Genomic DNA, 19636 nt, shown 5'->3' on the forward strand with positions numbered 1-19636 from the left:
CACTTTACAAACCTGAACACACTGGCTATTGTTATGAATTATTAATATTATCATTGCTAAGAGAGAGGCAGAGTAAATGGAAGGTACTGTCAGAGGAAGTCTCCACCAGGGAGCACCAGGGGAAGTCTCTTGTAGAAGTGGGGCTTTGATGGGAGCCTTTAAAGGAGTAGTGGCAGTGAGGAAGGAGAGGGGAAAGGCTGGGGAGCCCTCAGACCCTGCCTCCGCAGGTGTCTGGCACACCTTTGGGGAACTGACTTGGGACCTTTCTGGTGACAAGAGGGCTCCAGACCCACTGGGGAAGAGGCCTGGCTTTCCACAGGTCCTTGATGGTTCCCAGACTAGTTTCCTGTTGTGTCAGAGAGCCCTAAGTCACACGTGAGAGTAACCTCCCCCACTTCCCTGAGCTCCCTTTGAGTCTGACCAGAGGCTGCTTATCTCTTCTCCCACCCCACCGCAGCCCCTTCCCAAGTATGTGGTTCTCACCTCCTCCCAGGGGCTGCTGGAGGCTGGCACACGACAGACGACCTAATCAAGCGAAGTCTGAGAGTTGATTAACCAAGCCACAGTTGGCAGGCCCCTGCATGCCCAGGCTTCCCTCCCGATGCCCCTAGGAGGCCCACTCAGAACAGAAGCCACAGTGCATTTTTATTATCTCTCTGTTGCCAGGTTTCTCAGCCCCCAAGGGCTACATTTCCTGTGGTTTCCCAAAGCCAAGGCAAGTCCTGACAAGGGATCTACCTGGGGCTGGAAAAAATGCCCAAGAACTCTTTCCAACCTTCTCCCCTCCCCCTCCCCACCTACCCCCCAAGAGAGGCTCTGGCACAGGCAGCCTGGCGAGGGAAACCCAACAGCTCAATTCCCTGACGCGGCCGTTCCTCCACCAGCACCAAGGGCAGCTCCTCCACCGAGCTTGGGACGTTCATCCTGATCCCAGGCCCAGGCCAAGGCAGCCGGAGGCAGTGAGAGGCCAGGTGAAGATGAAGGCTGCTCACTCTGGGGACCCCCAGCCCCAGGAGGTCGAGACCTCCATCCTCTGTGTTCCTAGGACTCTTTAATGGCTGAAGAGATAGAGAGGTCAGCATCAGTAGGTAGCCAAGGACTGCTTGGGACAGGCATTCTAGAGAAAGATTTCCCCAGCCTCCAATTGCCACTCACCTCTTCACTAAGGCACCCCGGGGTCAGCGAGTGTAGAGGTACCCTCCCCCTACCTGGGACCAAAGGGTCATCAGGTCAGCTTTTGACTAGGGTCAGAGAGGGCTCATGGGACAGTTTGAGAGCCCTGGAGGTGGGGTCAGGAAAACTTCCTTCAAAACCTGACTCTGAGGTGACTTTGAGAGACCCTTCTCTTTTCTGACCTTCCTCAGTTTCCTCCTCCTTTGTAAAATGAGAGGGTACTGAGTGATTTCTAAGCACCTTTGGGCTTATGAACTATGAGACCAGACTGCTTGGGAGTCCGGAACCGGAACAATTTTTAACCAAGAAAGGAGATAAGCAGATGAATGACCTGGGGCAAGAGGTGTGACCTTCTCCATGTGGAGGGCAGTCATCAGGAAGCAGGCACCCCCCAGCACATCAACGAAGACACAGATGAAGAAGCTGTATTGCAGACTTCGGAAACGCCACAAGAAGGTATCCACATGGGCATCTTGGAGGACGCTGGACACCTGCCCAGAGAGAAGGAGAGGTTGAGGGAGCCTGGCCTGCTCAGCAACCTGGCAGGGTCAGTGCCAAAGCTCATTCAAGACAAAGCCCAGGCCATAGGATGGGCTGGGTATCCTGACCATGGCTCTCCTCTTCCCTCTGCCTATATCAGCCATTCCCAAAGGATCCCCCTGCTGCTGTAATGGTCCATCAGATCCCCCCCATACCTCCCCATCACCCCCACCCCACTTCCCTGCGGATTCCAGTTTCATCAAGTCCAATCCAACAAGTATTCATTAATCTCTAGCTACAGAATGAACTGGGCATTGTACTCAGTATTAGGGTGGTAAAGACAGCAAAGAAAGGTTCAGATCATGCCCACAAGAATCTTACCAGCTTCTGGGAAGATGCAATATGCCCAGATTAGTGTGCACATGATAACTGGAGGGAGAGAGCACAGGGCAAGGGAGAGATCAGGGAAGGCTACCTGGAGGAGGTACTCCGGCCTTCCTTTTCTGAACTTCTCAAACCCTCGGGGTTGAGATGTGCTACTTGGGCCCTGCTCTCACACTACCCTGTTGCCTGTTTTAGGAAGAGGTGCCATCTCCCCAAGGAGGGCAGAGTCACATGACCACCTTGCCTTGTCCCTTTCCCAGGGTGTCATTGCAAGTCTAAGCAGGTGGGGCCATCCATGCATAACTCACTTTGCTTCATGCAAGCAACCTGTCCTTGAAAAAGCCTAAAAACATGAGCTTTGGGCGATGAATTCTGGGCCCCAGGACTCTGGGGAAATTGGCTACTTTAAGGAATCCTGCCCAAATTCCTTTTCTTCCAGCCAAGAGCTATCAAGGAAAATGACCCTGGTTTACCTTTCATGGAAAATGTCTTTTTCCCAGGCCAATTTCCCATTGGTTTCAATTTCCCATTTGGGAGAAACTGGGTGACCTCCACTGACTCCCTCTCCAAGGTCTCCTTCCAGTACCATTCGACTAGCAGTCCCATGCTTTGGACGGAGTTTGCCACGAGTTTGGGACCAAATTCTGAGGCGATCTTGTGCAAGAAAATCTGACCGATTATGACAGACCTGCGTTTAGCACGATTAGACGTGTCTAGTCTATATTGGATTACTTTCTATCAGAGGGAGCAGGGAGGGAAGGCAGGGACCTTGGAAAAAGCTGATTGTGGAAAACTACTGTTGCATGTAGTTGGAAAAGGAAATTAATAAACTATTAAAGAAGATCTGGCCCCAGCAGAGCAGCGGTAGCTGCTTCGGTTTCCAGCCGCTATTTGAGGACGCATCGCAGAGGTTTCAGACCTGCCGGAAAACTTTCTTCAAAGCACCCCCTCCACCTTCGTGGGAAAAGGGTGTGTGGGAAGGGGTAGGAGGAGAGAGAAGTGGTGGGTTCCGGGAGGAGAAGGAACAAGAAGGGGTTTGTACTTGTGAAGAAGGCCAGAGACTCAATGAGTTTGTGGAGACGAGGAGGATTAAGGAGGAAAATTGAGATGGAGAGGGGACAGGAGGAGAATGCCAGTGGGAAGGAGAGCAACAGAGAGAAAAAGCAAAGCAAATGGCTGGGGATGAATGGGCCACCTAAGATTGGCAAAAATAGAGACAAGCTTGGCCCGAAAAGAGAGAAGTCCTAGGTGACTGGAGCATTCAGAAGAAGCTTCAAAGTTTGAAGAAATGACTTTGGGGGCGAAGTACAAGTGTCCTCAAGGATTTCAGAAACAAAAACAGAAGTGCTCCCACAGTGGGAAACCCTGCTGAGGTTTTAGCATCTTCCAGAAATGGCAAGATTTCTATTTTGGTCATGGCCAAGTGGCTGCTGTTTAGCTGTCAAGTCTTTGAGGATCCACATATACGTATTGGAGCTTCTCTCTGTCTCTGTCTCTGTCTGTGTGTCTCTGTCTCTCTCTCTCTCTGTCTCTCTCTGACTCTCTCTGTCTCTCCCTGTCTCTTTGTCTCTGTCTCTCTCTGTCTCTCTCTCTGTGTCTCTCTCTGTCTCTCTCTGTGTCTCTCTGTCTCTCTCTGTCTCTGTCTCTCTGTCTCTCTCTGTCTCTGTCTGTCTCTCTGTCTCTCTCTGTCTGTCTCTCTGTCTCTCTCTGTCTCTGTCTCTGTCTCTGTCTCTGTCTCTCTGTCTCTGTCTCTCTGTCTCTCTCTGTCTCTCTCTGTCTCTGTCTCTGTCTCTCTGTCTCTGTCTCTCTGTCTCTCTCTGTCTCTCTCTGTCTCTCTCTGTCTCTCTCTGTCTCTCTCTCTCTGTCTCTCTCTCTCTCTCTCTCTCTCTCTCTCTCTTTCTTTCTCTCTCTCTCTCCCTCCAAAAAGTAACCACAATGACTCCTGGACTAACCTAATCACAAATTCAAAAGATAGAGGAAAATAAAATGAGATATGATTCTCATATTTGGGGAGGCAGGGATTTTTAGAATTGAAAGGATGGGAATTCTGGAAACAAATTTCAGAGGCCACAGGTGATAATAGATTTGACCTCATGAACTAAAACTCTATAAGAGATGCTGATCCAGGGATGATGATAAACTCACAAGAATGACTTTCTGAGTTCACAAAGTGAAGTGATTCCAAAGAGAAAGAAAAATGGAGTCTGTATAAAGAGACCAGATGGCCTCTTCTCTCTGGGTTTGTGACCCTGTCCTGGGCTGGTTCTCTCCACTGCTTCTTGACTTTTCATGGATCTTTCACATCCATAAACCATAGGTGTTCCCAAGGGCTTTGCTCCAGGACCCCTCCTCTTTTCTTTTCTACTATTTCTTTGGCTCCCTTGGGTTCAATTAGCATCTTTTGGCAGAGGATCCCTAGATTGTCATAGACAGCCCTAGTTTCTCTCCTGAGCTCCAGTCCCACAACACCAAATGCCTTTTGGACATGTCTAAAATGTCCCATAGGTATCTCATACTAAACATGTCCAAAACAGACCTCATCAACTTTCCCCCAAGCCTTCCCCATTCTCCAAATGTCCTCCTCCTACTGGAGGCCCTGCTGTATTTTTGGTCACACAACTTCCCTTTCATACCTGATTCCCTTTTACATGATTTCCTGGGTAGGTGACCGCCATATCTAGTTCTTTCTATTGCCTCTCAGAGACCTCTTCTCTCCATTCCTACAGCCTCCACCCCAGCCCAGACCTTTCTCACTCCACTCGGCTGCCAAAATTGAAGCTAGCTGCAACTTTTCACCTCTGAGTCTACCCTGAATTCATCTTGATCAGAGTGAGGTGATCCCCACAACCTGGCAGAGGGACTGGGCTGGTTCTCTTGGGCCCACCCAGAGGTAGAGCTGGGAGCAGTAAAAGAAGGGATGGGGAGAGCAACCAAGAGATCAAAGAGCAGGACCTTCCTCTCCCTGAGGAGAGATCAGTTGTTGTCTCCAAGTGCAACTGGTTGCCTGGGACGGAGAATAGATGACCACTCACTGGAGGTGTTCTAGAGAGATAATGGGGTGCAGTGTGGACTAAAATGGACTTTGTAACTCAGACACTCTCAGGCAAGAGAAGTTCAGCCCCACAATTGCACAGGACCCTAGCCCTTCCCCCTCCCCCCCTCCCAAGTCGTTACCAGTCCAATGAGATAGGGGCTACCAGCATCTCCCAAGATGTGTCCCACAGTGATCTGTAGCGCTTCTGCAGTCCCTCGCCGGCTGGGCATCACCACAGACTGGAAGACAGAAGAGAGAAAAACCAGACTCACTATGGGCAACAGAAAAGCCATTCCTAAGTCCTCTCCCTTGCCCCACCAGAAGGTCAGTGCCCACAAATCCTGGCATGGTCACAGATGAGCCAGATAAGACTGCCCTCAAACTGTAGGTGGAGCAGGTGGCTTGTTGTCCGTAGAAGGTGGTGAGAAGGGCTTGTCCTCTCTGGTCAAGCAGAATTTTGATGGATGGAGAACAAGAGGAAACGCAACTCTGATTAATTGAGGGTGCATGTGTTAGGGTGGGGATGGGCATGGCAGTATATGGATAAAGAACACCCTGAACCAGTGACTTTGTCCAAGGGAGGTGCCAAACTGGTAGGACTATGGGCAGGGATGGACCAGATGGATGAGGCACCTTAAAGTCTAGGGAAGAAGATTGGTATTGACCTTGGCAATTGGGGGTCACAGTACATTGGCAGGGAGAGACATGCTAAAAATGGATGGGATAAAGAGGAAGGGGAGGATGTCCTGGGAGTCAAGGAAAGAAGCCTGTACGAGAATGACCTGGAATAATGTTACTGGCATTATGACCTACCTCCTCCTTCCCTTACAAGGAGTTTGGGCTCATTCTGGTTGGAAGGAAAATGGCCCCAAAGCCTCTGCAGTCATTCTCTTCTCCTACCCCCCACCCCGGCTCAGTTATCTAATTAATGATGGGATGGAAAGAAATAAAAAGTCAGGAGGGTTTTTTCCTCCTCATTCAGAAACAGAACCAGCTGAGATGTGGGGCTTTGTTGGTCAGGCATCCTCCTGTGGCCTTTGACACTGCTGGCCACTTTCTCCTCCTAGAGACCCTCTTCTCTTGAGGTCCACTGCACCCTGTGACTCCTGGTTCCACTCCTACCTCTCTGACCACTCCTTCTCTGCCTCCCTTTACTGGATCCTCATCAGAGCCATGTCCACTAATTGTGGAGGTCCCCCAAGGCTCAATCAATACATAAACATTCATTAAGTGCTGGGATACAAAAAGGCACCAACCAGTCCCTGCCCTCGAGGAGCTTTCAATCTGATGGGGGAGAAAACATGCAAACAGCCAAATACAAAATAAGCCACATACAAGATCGATAGGAGATAATTGACTGAGGGAGGGCACTGGAATTAAGAGGGGGTTGGGAAAGGCTTCCTGTAGAAGGTGACATTTGAGTTGGGACTCAATCTCTGCATGATTTCACTTGGTGAAGCCACTAGTTCCTATGAATTCGGTTATCATTTCTATACTGTTGTTGTTCAGTTGTTCCAGCCTCGTCCAACTCTCTGTGACCCCATTTGGGGTTTTCTTGGCAAGTATACAAGAGTGGTTTACTATTTTCTTCTCCCAATCATTTTGCAGTTAAAAAAACTGAGACCAACAGAGTAAAGTGACTTGCCCAGGGTCACATAATTAGTGAGTATCAGAGGCCAGATTTGAACCCAGGAAGATGAGTCTGGCAGACTCCGGATCAGGAGCTCTATCCCTTGTACCGCCTAGCTGCCTCATACCTATGCTGATGATTCCCAGATTACTTCTCCAGCTCCAGCCTCTCTCCTAACTTCCAGTCATGAATATCTCCAACTGAATGTTCAGGAGACATCTTCAACACAGCATGTTGAGAATTAAACCCATTCTCTTCTTCGCCCTAAGCCTTCCCCTCCTCCAAAAATCTCTATTACTTTTGAGGGCACCATCATCCTCCCAGGTTACCCAGATTCACAACCTCTCTCTCCCCATTAGATCCAATCTATTGCCAAGACCTGTCTGGTTTACCTTGGAAACATCTCTCCCATACACCCCCTCCTCTCCTCTGCCCCTACCCCCAGTCTGGCACAGACCCTCCTCACTTAATACCTACTGGGGGGGGGGTGCCTTTCCCCACTCCAGCCCATCCTCAGTCACTCTTCCTAAGACTGACCACATGACCCTCTCCTACTCAACACCCTCCAGGATCAAATACAAACTCCTCTGTTTGGCCTTCAAAGTCACCTGGCCCCTTCCTCCCTTTCCAGTCTTCTTAAACCTGACTCAGCTCCCCAGTCTGCTTGTCCTTTGTGGGATCTTCATTAGTGCCCAAGCCCTTAGCTGTGGGTCCCACCCACTCCAGGGACTGTCCTGGGCCCTCTTTTCTTTTTCTTTCTCTGGGTGATCCCATTATTTAACTTGTATTCATTTAGCTTCCTGATACTTCTTATACTTCCCAGATTTCTATATCCCCTTTATCTCTAGCCTGAGTTCTGGTCCCCAGTCTCTGCCCGTCAGATGCCTCAGAACCATCTCAGACATCAACATGTTTCCCCAACCAGCCCTTCTCAATCTCCTGCTTCTGTCAAGGTTATCGCCCTTCTCCTAGACAAGAAGGTTGGTAACCTTGGAGACAGCTTCAGTTCCTCATTCTCACATGCCACTCCCCACAACCATTCAGCTCAAGTCTCAGCAGTTCTATCTTCACACCCTCCCTCACTTGCTGGCTCTACACAGAAGAATGTAAGCTCTTTGAGGGCACGTCCCCATGGCACCTGGCAAAAGCCTAGGGTCTCCCCACTATCATATTTTAAAAGCATAAAGTAGAATACAAAGGATTGAAAAGAAAAGCAATCAAACTCAAATGAAGATGGGGTTTTTCCCACTAAAATTCCCAGACCAACTGAAACTCTCTCCAAACCCTGGTGGGGGGATTGATGGACCCTAGGTTAAGAAGAATGGGAAATGCTAGAATCTAACTAACTGGACTCCCCACCATGGCTAGGATCTGATGGCAGACCCCCTAACAACCTCTAAAAACATTAACTTCCCAATAATCAGAGCCTTCCTCTTGCCCCCCTTGTCTTTTTGCCGTATTGGACTCTGCACTCTTGATGCTCTCTCCTAGCTGGGTATGCCCTTCCTGTGCTTCAGAGAATCCCACAGATCCCTTTGGAAAATGGCCTCCTTGGAACTATTATCCCCCACACTTAGGCAGCAGGAGGTGGAGCACTAGCCCCGGAGTCGGGAAGACTTGAGTTCAAATGTGACCTCAGACATTTACTAGTGGGTGACCCTAGACAAGTCACTTACCCTGACTGGCTGGCATTAGGGACATCTCCAGTCCTCCTTATTCCTATCTGATCACTGGACTCAGATGGCTCTGGAGGACAAAGTGAGTCTGGGGACTTAGCAGCTCCCCTCACTCAAATCCAGTTCCCATGCAAGGCATGCCATCATTTCCCTGAAGTCATGGTCTTCGAGTATGAAGGCTACACAACAACATCTTCCATTCAATGGATGAAAAGCTTTAGTCTACCCTTAGTAGGAAGGCTGAGAGTTGAACTTCAAATGGCTGATTTGCTGAGCAATCCATAGACCCCACCCCCATCTCCACTACCAGATAGTTCCCACAACTTCATCCAGCACCTCTCTGGCTAACAACCAAATCTAGGTGTGGAGGCTGGAATGCAGAAAGAGGGGGGAAGTGTTCAGGAAGGTAGTGGCGCACCTTAATGGTGGGACAGGGGGAGGGAGGAGGAGGGACAGCAATAACTCCTGGTGACCCGGACGATACAAGTTTGGAGAAGGTCCTGCTCTGTCTGAAGTGGGAGGGGAAGGCTAGCCGCATTTCCTGGGAATGAGCTAAGTACACAATGAGCCATTTCCCTAGCCCATGGGGAGGAGTGCCCGTGTTGAACCCAACCCAAAGCAAGCAACATGTGAGCATGGGCTCAAACCCAGAAGTGGGTTTGAGATGCTCGGAACTTTCCACACTCCCTCAGCTGGTCTCTCTTAGGACCACAGCACAGATGATGAGGTGGCAAAATGGTATTGGGGGGGTACAGTCTGTGACTGGTAACAGAAACAAGTCGCTAAAGCCTTTCCCAGGCCCTGAACCCACCACCTTGTCTCTCCTCAGGCCCAGGCTTCAGAGCCCTGGACTAAGCAGCCTCAGACTTAAAGAAGAGGTTTGCTGAAGCCGGCTGGGGTGGCCAGAGTCTCTCAGGAAGGAAGGTCCCTACAAGCTCATCTCCTTCCAAGCAGGTCCCAGGATGCTGTTTGCTGACAGGTTTCTCCTAGGAGGCTGCAGCCCCAGAACCCGGGCCCATGTGTGTGGGAGGTCGATCATCTCTGAAACCTCAGGGGGGCCCGGGCACAGGGGCTCCTTGGGCTCCATTCCACAGGAAGGAGTTAAGTAGCATCTCCATGTCAGACCTCCCCAGCCGACTCCACTGTCGCCAGCAGATGGAATGCCAGCTAATTATACCTCTGTGAAATAACAGGTTGAAGAAACAAGGTGTGTGTTGACATGGGGGAATGGAAACCGGCTCTGGATGATGAGGTGGCTCAGAAGAATCAGAATCTTGTTGTTGCGAGGCAGGGAGCCTTGTGGATGGAGATAATGGATGTGGTGAGCTGCAGGAAGGGGCGCGCCAGGCGGGTACACTGTGTTCTCTTCTGTGTTTCGCTTCATTCTAGACACCGGGCGTTCTCCAGAAGGGGCCATTGTAGAAACATCAAGGCACTGCTTCCACAGAATCCCTCACACTGTGTCCTGAGACAAAGCTCTGCTACCTCTTAGAGGGGCCCTTTTTCTCTCCCTTCCCCATGGTGACAAGAAGAAAAGGGGCAGGAAGCACAGCCACATATGGGATCATTAAGGAGAGCTACAGGGCTCAGGGCTGGATGATAGCACCCGAGAGGGGGTCCTTTCAGTCCAGATCCAGATCCAAGAATCAGAAGACCCCAGATCTAGAAGGGAGAGGGACCTCAGAGGCTGGCTAATCTAGCACCTTCATTTCACAGATGAGAAAGCCAAGGCCAAGGGAATGTTGGAGGTGCATGGCATCCTTCCTTCCCAGTTCTTGGGAACTGTCTTCCATCATTGTGTTGCTAAAAACAGCAAAGTGACTCAAATCGGATCCTACACTGCTGCTGCTGCTGCTGCTGCTGCTGCATACAAGGTTCTCCTGGTTCTGCTCCCTTCGCTTTGCACCCATTCGTGGTGCTCACCATTTCCTATATCATGACAGTATCCGCATCACACTCATATGCCACGTCTTGTTTACTCATTCTTTAGTTGATGAGCATTCTCTCGATTTTGGATTCTTTGTCTCCAGAAAAGAACTCTTATAAAGTTCGACTCCTTTACTTTCCTTATTCCCTCTTTGGGACAGAGTCCAAGAAGTATGTTGTGTCCTTCTGGCTCAGCTGGTAGGCACAGTTTCATAGTCTTTGGGGTGGAGTTCTAAAGTGCTCTAGAAGTTTGACTTTCCAAGGTTATTATGTCCCTGCCTCCTGCCTCCTGCCTCCTGCCTCCTGCCTCCTGCCTCCTGCCTCCCTGGGCCTCCTGGAGCTTCCTAGAGAAGGATGCAAGGTGCCTTGGAGTATCTTGACCTCTTCCAATCCCACCTGCTTCAGGAGGCCTTTCCTGGCTCCCCATTGATGGGGAGCTCCCTGCAAACAGGCCCTGTCTTTTAGCCCTGCTTCATACCCCCAACCCTTAGCACAGGGTCTTACATACAGCAAGCATGAGGTAGGGCAGACTTAGAGAAGGAGGCTACCCCCATGGGCGACAAGGAAATTCTGATCTTCCTGGAGAGTTTGGCTTCCCCCAAATGCAGGAAACATTGAGCGAATGCTGGAACCCTGACATGGAGCTCCCAATAACCTCAGAGGCAGGCAGTGAGATTGCTACTGGACTCACCTAACGAATGAGGAAATTGGGCCCCAAGGGGGAAGAAGGACTCAGCCAGGATGGCACAGAGCCAGATCTGACCCCAGGCTTCCCTCTGTAAGGAGACTGGACCTTCTTCTCCTCCACAGACAGGGGGCCTGAAGCTGGATCAGTGAATGGACAACAGTCATTAAGCTCCTACTGTGTCAGACACTGTGCTAGATGCTGGGGATTTGAGGAAAGGTGACCGACAGCCCCTGCCCTCCAGGTCCTCATAGTCCAAAGGGGATTTTCACTGTTGTTGTTCAGTCATTTTCAGTTATATGCGACTCTTTGCCAGCCCATTTGGCAGCTTCTTGGTAAAGATACCAGAGAGGAAGAAACAGAGGCCAACAGGGTGAAATGACTTGCCCAGGCTACACAGCTAGTAAGTATATCTGTGGGCAGATTTGAACTCAGGGAGAGGAGTCTTCCAGACTCCGGGGCTCTGCACACACTGGCGTCCCCTGACTACCCAGTAGAGATCATGCATAGCTATGGGGCAGGTGAGGGGACAGATCTGATACAGAAAGTGAGACTTTGTGGAGCTGGGAAGCAGAGGGAGAAGAGCGTGCCAGGCTCAGGGGCACCCAGATAGGAGATAGAGGGGGTGGTTCAAGGTCTGTGGAGGGGAGCAAGGGGTGCAGAGAATGGAGAGGGAAGGGAGGTAGATTACAAAGGGCTTCAAATGCCAGCAGAGCATTTTGTATTGGATCTTGTGACCTCTCCACCAAAGCAGGGGAAGGACACTGGGGGTACCTGTACTGCCATTTCAACAGTAGAGATGGAAGTCTGTTCTCTCTTCAGACAAGCGATACTTTGAGGTCGTATGTAACCCAGACATTGCATTCATTTTTCTCCAGAGTTCTGGCAGCTGCTGCTGCTGCTGCTTCTAGTGATGCTGGTGCTAATGTAGCCACTAACCCAAATCAGCCCCTTCCTCTCACCCTCCACACCCCAAGTTCCATCAGCAACCAGAAGGTGCTCCTCAAGCTCACCTGCTAGATGAAAGTTTATCCGTTCATTCAGACTTCAGAGGATGAGGAGGAGTAAGCTCAGCACAGCCCTCATCAAGCTCCGCACAAGCCAGATCCCAGAGTAGAAGGGTCCAGTGCCCACTCCCCTCACCCCTCTCCCCCATCCAGCCTGGCTGTGTGACCCTGCAAGGCTCCTCACTTTCAGCACCACAGATAGCTCTCCAAGGCTGCAGCCATAGCTCCAGTGCCAAACCCATCCCGATGGAGGAAGTTCAGTGAAATCACAGGTCTAGATCCCCCCCCCAAAAAAAGAAATATGCCTGAGAACAGGATCCCGGTCAAATCTTCGGTTCTTTTCATCTCCCTCATAAATTTTAAATCCCTTTCCTCTCTTCAAAGTCCATCTGTCCCATGCCCTAGGAGGGTTAGCATTTCATCCTTGCTCTGCCACAAAAACTTCAGTTATGTTGGTCTCATCTGGCCACTGGACCCAGATGGCTCCAGAGGAGAGAAAGAGATTGGTGACCTGGCACGCTTCAATTCAAGGCACTCACATATTGTGGCATCACTTCTTAGGTTTCTGGTCCTCTTGACAAATGAAAATAAACAACAAACCACAAACTCCCTATTTTCCAGGTCTATGCCTGCTGCTAACTTTCTGTGGGGCCTTGGGCAAGTTACCCTCTTCAGGCTTCAATGCCCTCATTTTGAGATGAAGGGGCTACAGCAGAATGTTTGTAATGGCTCTTCCAAAGCTAATGTTCTAGAACTACAAAACCTTAGAGTCATAGAATTATCCTGAGGGTCTAGTCTCCTGATCTCCTCCTCCTATGATTCCATGGTTCTAGGTCTCTAATCATCCTATGGTTTTAGATTCAAAGATCCTGTGTTTTTATGCATCCTCTGGTCCTATGGAGAGAATTTTATGGAATCTGTGGTCCTATGGTCTTGTGGTTCTATTGTTCTGGGATCTCATGGTCCTGGGGTTCTATGGTTTTATGTTCTTAGGTTTCTATCATCCTGCGACTTTAGATTCTAAGACCCTGTGCTTCTAGGGTCCCATGATCCCATGTTCCTCATATTCTGTGTTTCCCCTCTGTGACCCTGTGATGTTGTGACTCTCACAGTCCTACAAAGCACCAACTGTGTGCTAGGTGGGAAACTCTTCAAGTTTGTGCACTGGTGGAAATACAGTCCAGATGTGTGCCTGATGTCAATCATCGGCACAGGACAAATGGGACGGACGGGATCATTAACTTTGCTTAGCAAGGAGGTGGCACCTCCACAGTTCAGATGCTAATAGCTTCAAGTTGTTAATCGTGCTAATTTAGTGTTAAAATTATGTCAACTTGTTAATAGTGTTAATTTTGTGCTAAAATATGCAGACGATTTCTGCTTCTTCTGAAATGTGCCATCGAGCGCGGCTACTACAAAGAAGTTTGGTAATTCTGAGATTAGTCAAATTTGGAACTTCAGCCAGAAGAGTTGAGTCTATCCTTAAATCCCAGCATCCTGGAATCTCAGCTTTAGGAGACCTGGAGGCCACCAAGTCAAAGCCAGACCAGCATGAGATTCACTTCCACAGGCTGCTCTCAATCCTGACCAGTGGTCATAGAAACCTGGCTCCCTAGCTACCTCACATGGGACTTGGGACAAATCACATGGAACCCATCTGAAGATATTCGTGAACATCAAGTAAGATGACTGGGTAATCCATTTAAGATGCCAGAAATACCCAGGCTGCCTTGATGGCATTAGGGATTCCAACTGCACAAAGGGAGCCCATCTCCACCCCACTCCTACCTAGTGCAGCCCTTTGGGGAACCACTGGATTATAGGGAAGCTTTTCTTGACCAAAAGTCTCAGTTGGCCTCAGCTGCTTTATCCATTGCTCCTCCATTGCAGCCATCCAGGGCCAAACAGTATCGGGCTGGTCCTTCCATGTAACAAATTATCAAAGACAGGGACCACGTCTTCCTGAGTCTTTTCTTCTCTGGCTAAAACAACCTTGGTTCGTTCAATAATTCCTCACTGCCAGGTCTTGAGTCCCTTTGGTTTCTAGGGCATTTTCCTTTGGCCAGATTTCAGTTCACAACAACCTTTCTAAGATGTGATCCGAGCGGGGGGACGACAAGATCAGAGCCTTAACTGAGGATGCCAGAAGAGACACACAGCGCAAGCAATGGGATCGTGAGCACTATGGCCCAGAAGGAGGCCGCATCCTACAGGGACCTTTAAAGAGGACATGCCCCTTGTCTTGACCTCAAGCCAGGTGCTTCTGGACAAAATTAGTTCTTGGGAGAATGAGGATCAGGACTTGGGAAGGGCATGGCTTCAGTACCTGGCCCTCCAGATGAGATCCCCCTCATGCCAGCCCACCCTGTGAGCCTCTCAGGAGGGCTGCCAGGGGAGCAGTGCTGGGCAAAAGCAGAAAAGTGCCTTGGAAGATGGAGACAAGAGCTAATATTTTCCTCACCATGACTGTCAGCTTTTCACAATAGGCAAACATTAGAGTTGACAAAGTTGAGAAAAGCATTTAGCTATCTAACTAAGATGGAGTGGCTGACAATGAACGCCCATCAAAGTCTCCTAAAATGAATTTCTGTCCCAGAGCGCATTGCATTTATTTCGTAGTGGATCTAAGGTTACCGTTCTTAATGGTATGAGAGTTTTATTGAGCACCAGGACCGAACACATGAGGCCAAGTTCTCTCTAAGCAGAGCTCCAAAATAACTATTGACATGGTGAACACTTTACCCCAAATTCTCTGTACAACCAAAGCCTCCAAGACTGATCTTCCTCCTTAGACTAATTGGTCTAATAATCTCCGCAACTCTCAACCCTGTGACCTGTCAGGCCTGGCCTCCCTTGGAGGCTGTCCCTGCTGTGTGGGCATCTTCCCAGGGAAGGTGGCCCTCCTAAGGGAAACCATGAAGACTAGGGCATTCTGACACATGACTTCTTTTTTTTAGGTTTTTGCAAGGCAAAGGGGTTAAATCACTTGCCCAAGGCCACACAGCTAGGTAATTATTAAGTGTCTGAGGCCGGATTTGAACTCAGGAACTCCTGACTCCAGACCTGGTGCTCTATCCACTGGGCCACCTAGCTTCCCCTTGACACATGACCTCTAAATCTGACCTGTCACTCTGAGGAGCATCAGAGAACCCTAGACAATACACACTATCTCCTCCCTGCAGACACTCATTCTAGAATCAATCGTAAGAGAACCCTGACTTCCTTCATTTTTCCATCAGTTTCCCAATAAAGCTTCTATTCCTCCAAAAACATGGAGTCATTTTTGAAATCTTTTTTTACTTCATGTGTAGAACTTTTTTAAAAAATGCTTATTAAAGGTCATTTAATTATAGATTCAGATCATTATCTCAGCTTATCAAGGCCATTGGAGATTATGAGTCTGTGCTGTCCAACATGGAAACCTTCTTCCAGCTTCCTGATGTAGGAAATGTCACAAGCAAGTTCCATATGACTTCATCTCAATCATTGCTTGGGTTTCTCTTTAAGTAACGTAACAACCAGGATATGGGCTCAACCACACACCAGGAAGTCCCTTAGGCCCCCTAAGATGAAGTTTGTGGAAGTCCCTGAGGGCACCTATGGATACTTGTCAATCATACTATTTATTTTCTAAATCATTTCTTCTCCATGATAAGGAAAGGGAAAGCCCAATCACAGCTGAGGGAGGTCTTCTCTTGTCTCCCCAGTCTGTTATCATTGGCAGACTCAGCTCAAACAGCTCTATCCTTGGCTTTGAATTTTTTCCATTTGTTTATTTGAATTGAATAGACTCTAGAAGCTTGTCATCATTAACCTTCTTCAGAGGTCAACCTCACATCATTTACGGGATTGAGCTGCATCTTGATATTCGTCCTAAGAAACTGGCTCATGCTTGCATCCACCTTTCACTTATGGCTTTGGGGGGGATGTTGCAAGGCAGTGGGGTTCACTGGTCACACAGCTAGGTAATTATTAAGTGTCTGAGGCTGAATTTGAACTCGGGTCCTCCCAACTTCAAGGCCAGTGCTCTACCCACTGCACCACCTAGCTGCCCCCACTCATAACGTTTAAAGCCCACGTTGGCCAAGGAGTCCCTCCTATGCACCCACATCAATATGGAGTCCTTAAGTGCCCCACTCTGTGAAAGGCATGAACAGGGCCATCAGGCTCTCTTTCTTTGACCATTCCTGCCTTGCCTGAGCCACCCCAATGGCCCCTGAGGAGTTCTGTATATTGGAGGAAATCATCCAACCATGCTGACAGCCCCTCACTGCTCTCAGATCTCAGCTGCTCCCTTCTTGCTGTCCAACAATCTATTCACTGCAGTCCCTCCCCCACAGAGGCTGTTCCAAATCTCTTTCCTCAAGTTCCTATAGCCACCCCATGACTGTCAGTAGAGCTGTGGGCCTCCTACTTCTGGGCAATGTCTTTAACTCCTAAATCCACTCCATGACCTTCTCCTTCCCTCACCTTTCTTTCTCTCCCCCGACACAGTCTCACACACTTTTCTTCACCAAGGTTCAGCCTCCTTGTCAAAGCCCATGCCCCTCTTTCTTCCTCAGTGAACTTACTCCATCTATCACTCACTCGCCTCTCCCTCTGCCAGCTGCCCCATAGGCTCAGCCCACAAACCTGCTCAGCTCCACCCTAGCCTCAAAAGCTTTCCCTTGAACCCCCAACCCCTCAAGCCATCATTCTGTCTCTCCTTGCCCACACTCCCCTTCCAAGAAAGTATGATTTACCCTGCAAGTCTCCCCATATCAGTGAGCTGGCTTCAGTCCCACCAGGACCCTGGAACCGTCTCCTAGGCTGCTCATCACCTCTTCAGCAGCAGATTAAGGCCTTCTTTCTTTCTGCCCGCTGCCCTCCTGAGCCTTCTCTCACCTTAACTTCAGGAAGGAGGCACTTTCACAGTTCCCCTGCCACCTTCTTTGCTCCTCTGCTTGTTCCATCCACCTTTCAAAGTCAAGTCAACAGGGCAATAAGCATGGAGTAGGTGCCTACTGCATACCAAGGGATGGCACTAAGTAGGCACTTACTGCATCCTCAGGTACAAGTGTTCCCTAAAATTCTATCCTTGGACCTCTTTGTTCTCCCCCCACCTTCTCTCTAGGCAGGATCTCATCTACTCCTCTGTCTTCAGTCATGCACTCCCCACCAGAAACCAAGCCTAACAACTCTCTCCAGTCCTTACTGTTCCTCAGCATACCAGTCCTAGATTCTCTGCACCTCTCCCCAGCCCCTGCATAATCTGTTCCTACTCCATGAATGGGGCTACCATCCCTCTGGTCATTCAGATCCATGACCTCACTCCTCTTAGCCTCAGTTTCCTATCTGTAAAGTGGGGATGATAAGAACGCCTGTCTCCCATAGTTATTGCCAGAATCAGAGATCATCTGCTTTGTAGGCCCTAAAGCATTGCATAGAAATGCCAGTTCTACTTCTCCTCTGCTCACCTTGCCTTCTCTGTGTATGTGGCCATGAGCATCAGAGGCCTGAGTAGCTCTCCTCCTGCTCTTCTGGAATATCCTGGGGCTTCCTCCTAGCTACTCTGTGAGAACAGCCTTGGTGGGCACACATGGGCACCTCTCTAACATGCCATTCTCATTTTCCAAGTCTGCCTTTCTCTTCTGAAGTCTATTTATTCGTTAGCATTCTTGGTCTGCAGACCCTCTGGGCCTGAGACTTCAGAATTTCCCTGGTCCATTTCCTAGGTGTCCACCTGGGCCCTGGCAGACATGAAGGCACTAGTCTCTATCCGGTTTGATGAGGGTCCCACTCCCATCTGAGAAGACAAACATTTCCCAGTCCCTCCTAGCCCTTGGCCTCTCTCTCCAGTGAACAGAAGCAGTTGCTTCCTCTGAGGAGGGGGGAGGAAGGGGGACACAGGGTCTATCTCACCTGGGGGGTCCCACAGTCAGGTCCAGACTCTCCGAGGTCCGCTCTCCCAGCCTTCTCTGAGTCCCCTTGCTCTGCCCTCTAGCCTCCTGGCACAAGCCTGGCTCCCCATCAACTCTTGGATTCTCTTCCCTGTTCTCTCAAGGACTCACTCACCCAGCTAAGGCAGAGTCCAGAGCAGCTGGGCTCCAGTGCGCTCCCCTCCTGCTCCCGGGCATGCCAACCTGCCTGCCTAAAATAGAAGCCCACAGACACTGTGGACACCTGGGTCTAGTCCCACAGCTGCCAGGCCCACTCCAACTGTGAGCTTGCTGTGGACTTCAGACAAATCTGGACCTCAACTTCCTCTTAGGGAAAAGGAGAGGCTGGGCCAGGAGACTGGTTCTGGGGCCCTTGGCAACCACAGCATCTGCCACTGTTCATTCCTGGCATGGATGGCGGTGCTCCAGTGAAGGCCACTTTCTTCTCAAGGACAAAAGAACGCAGAGGGAGAAGAGATTGTGCCCACGTGGAAGCGCCTCCTGGCAGGAGCAGCATCGGCTGCCTGCTCCTCTATATGATGACTCGAGTGGGTACCAAGAGATGTCAGGACAGTCTCCTGTGGGACTGACAAAAGCATCCAGCAAAAATCCATCCCTGGAGAGAGGCTGAGCCTGGGCATGAGAGAGGACCACCCACAGGCTCACTGTTCCTGAACCATCTCCCCGGTGTGCGGGTTCAACGTAGTGAGTCACCCACTGTGGTCCTTCTGGAGAACAGGAGCTAATAACTACCCTCTGAGAGGGGCCTTCACCCCTGGGGAGCCTTGGAGAACCAGAAAGCAGCCCCCGGGACCTTCAGCTAGTGGGTGGGCCTCCTCACCCTCCAAGAATCAACCAGGTTCATCTCCCTCTTACTGGCGGAGGCAGCAAACAATTACATCTCTGAAGGAGCCTAAGCCATCCTTGAGAAGGCAGAGTGGCGGAGCGTGGTGGGACACGCCTCTGGAAGCCCCCACAGAGGCAAAGCATGACTGTTGACTCTTTTACATTCTTCCCTGGTGTTTGGAGACTGGCAGATTCCTCCAACCCCCACATCTCACTGAGGAAGCCAGATTTCCACTGAGGGACTGCCAACTGGTGATGGGGTTTGATGGGGTCTTGTGCTACGGCCGGACGGTTGGATGCAGGGACGGGAGTCCAGGCAGGCTTCTTGCAGGTTGGACTATCGAAGGCAGCCTGGGGTCAGACTATCATTATCAGAGCAATGGGAACAAAGGGTCAAAGAACAGCCAGGCTGTGATACAGGGGCATGGGGGCAGGACAGAGGGAGAGACTGCAGCCGCCACCAGTCCAGCCCTCACTGTCCCTGATAGAATTCCCACAGTGCCATCCGGACAAGGGGAGGGGCCCAGCCTCCGGACAAGAGGGCAGGTGGTGGTCCAGCCTCCCTTGAAGGTTGGCATCAAGAGGGGCTCATCACCTCCAGGGTAGACAATTTTCATTGCTGGAAGTTCCTCCACATTTCCTCTTTGCATCTCCTGGTCACTGCTACTGCTCACCCATTCGTCCTCCTCCAAAGAACCAGCCTATGGCAGCCAGTCGTCAAGTAAAGGAGATCGACACTGGATACGAAAAAGTCTGGCTGCAGCCCGGAAAGAAGCCTTGGCAGACTGTCTGTAGGGCTGAGTTCCAGTCTCAGTTGGGTGACCTTCTGCAGACCCCTTCCCCGCCTGGTCTGCTGTCTCCAAAAAGCCCTGGGGGA

General features: G+C 50.2%; 1 protein-coding gene across 1 annotated transcript in view; it reads right to left on the reverse strand.

Annotated features, from left to right (window-relative positions):
• Positions 1 to 818: 818 nt before the first annotated feature.
• SPNS3 (SPNS lysolipid transporter 3, sphingosine-1-phosphate (putative)) overlaps positions 819 to 19636 on the reverse strand; it is a 51765-nt gene continuing 32947 nt past the window's right edge. Inside the window, exons 4-6 of the mRNA XM_074192490.1 lie at positions 5212 to 5310; positions 1505 to 1664; positions 819 to 1058 (exon numbers count right to left, since the gene is read on the reverse strand). Of these exons, the coding sequence (XP_074048591.1) occupies positions 1042 to 1058; positions 1505 to 1664; positions 5212 to 5310 (276 nt within the window). The 3' untranslated portion in view covers positions 819 to 1041. The remainder of the gene's footprint in view (positions 1059 to 1504; positions 1665 to 5211; positions 5311 to 19636) is intronic.

This window comes from Macrotis lagotis, chromosome 6, assembly GCF_037893015.1.
Source record: "Macrotis lagotis isolate mMagLag1 chromosome 6, bilby.v1.9.chrom.fasta, whole genome shotgun sequence".
NCBI lineage: Eukaryota > Metazoa > Chordata > Mammalia > Peramelemorphia > Peramelidae > Macrotis > Macrotis lagotis.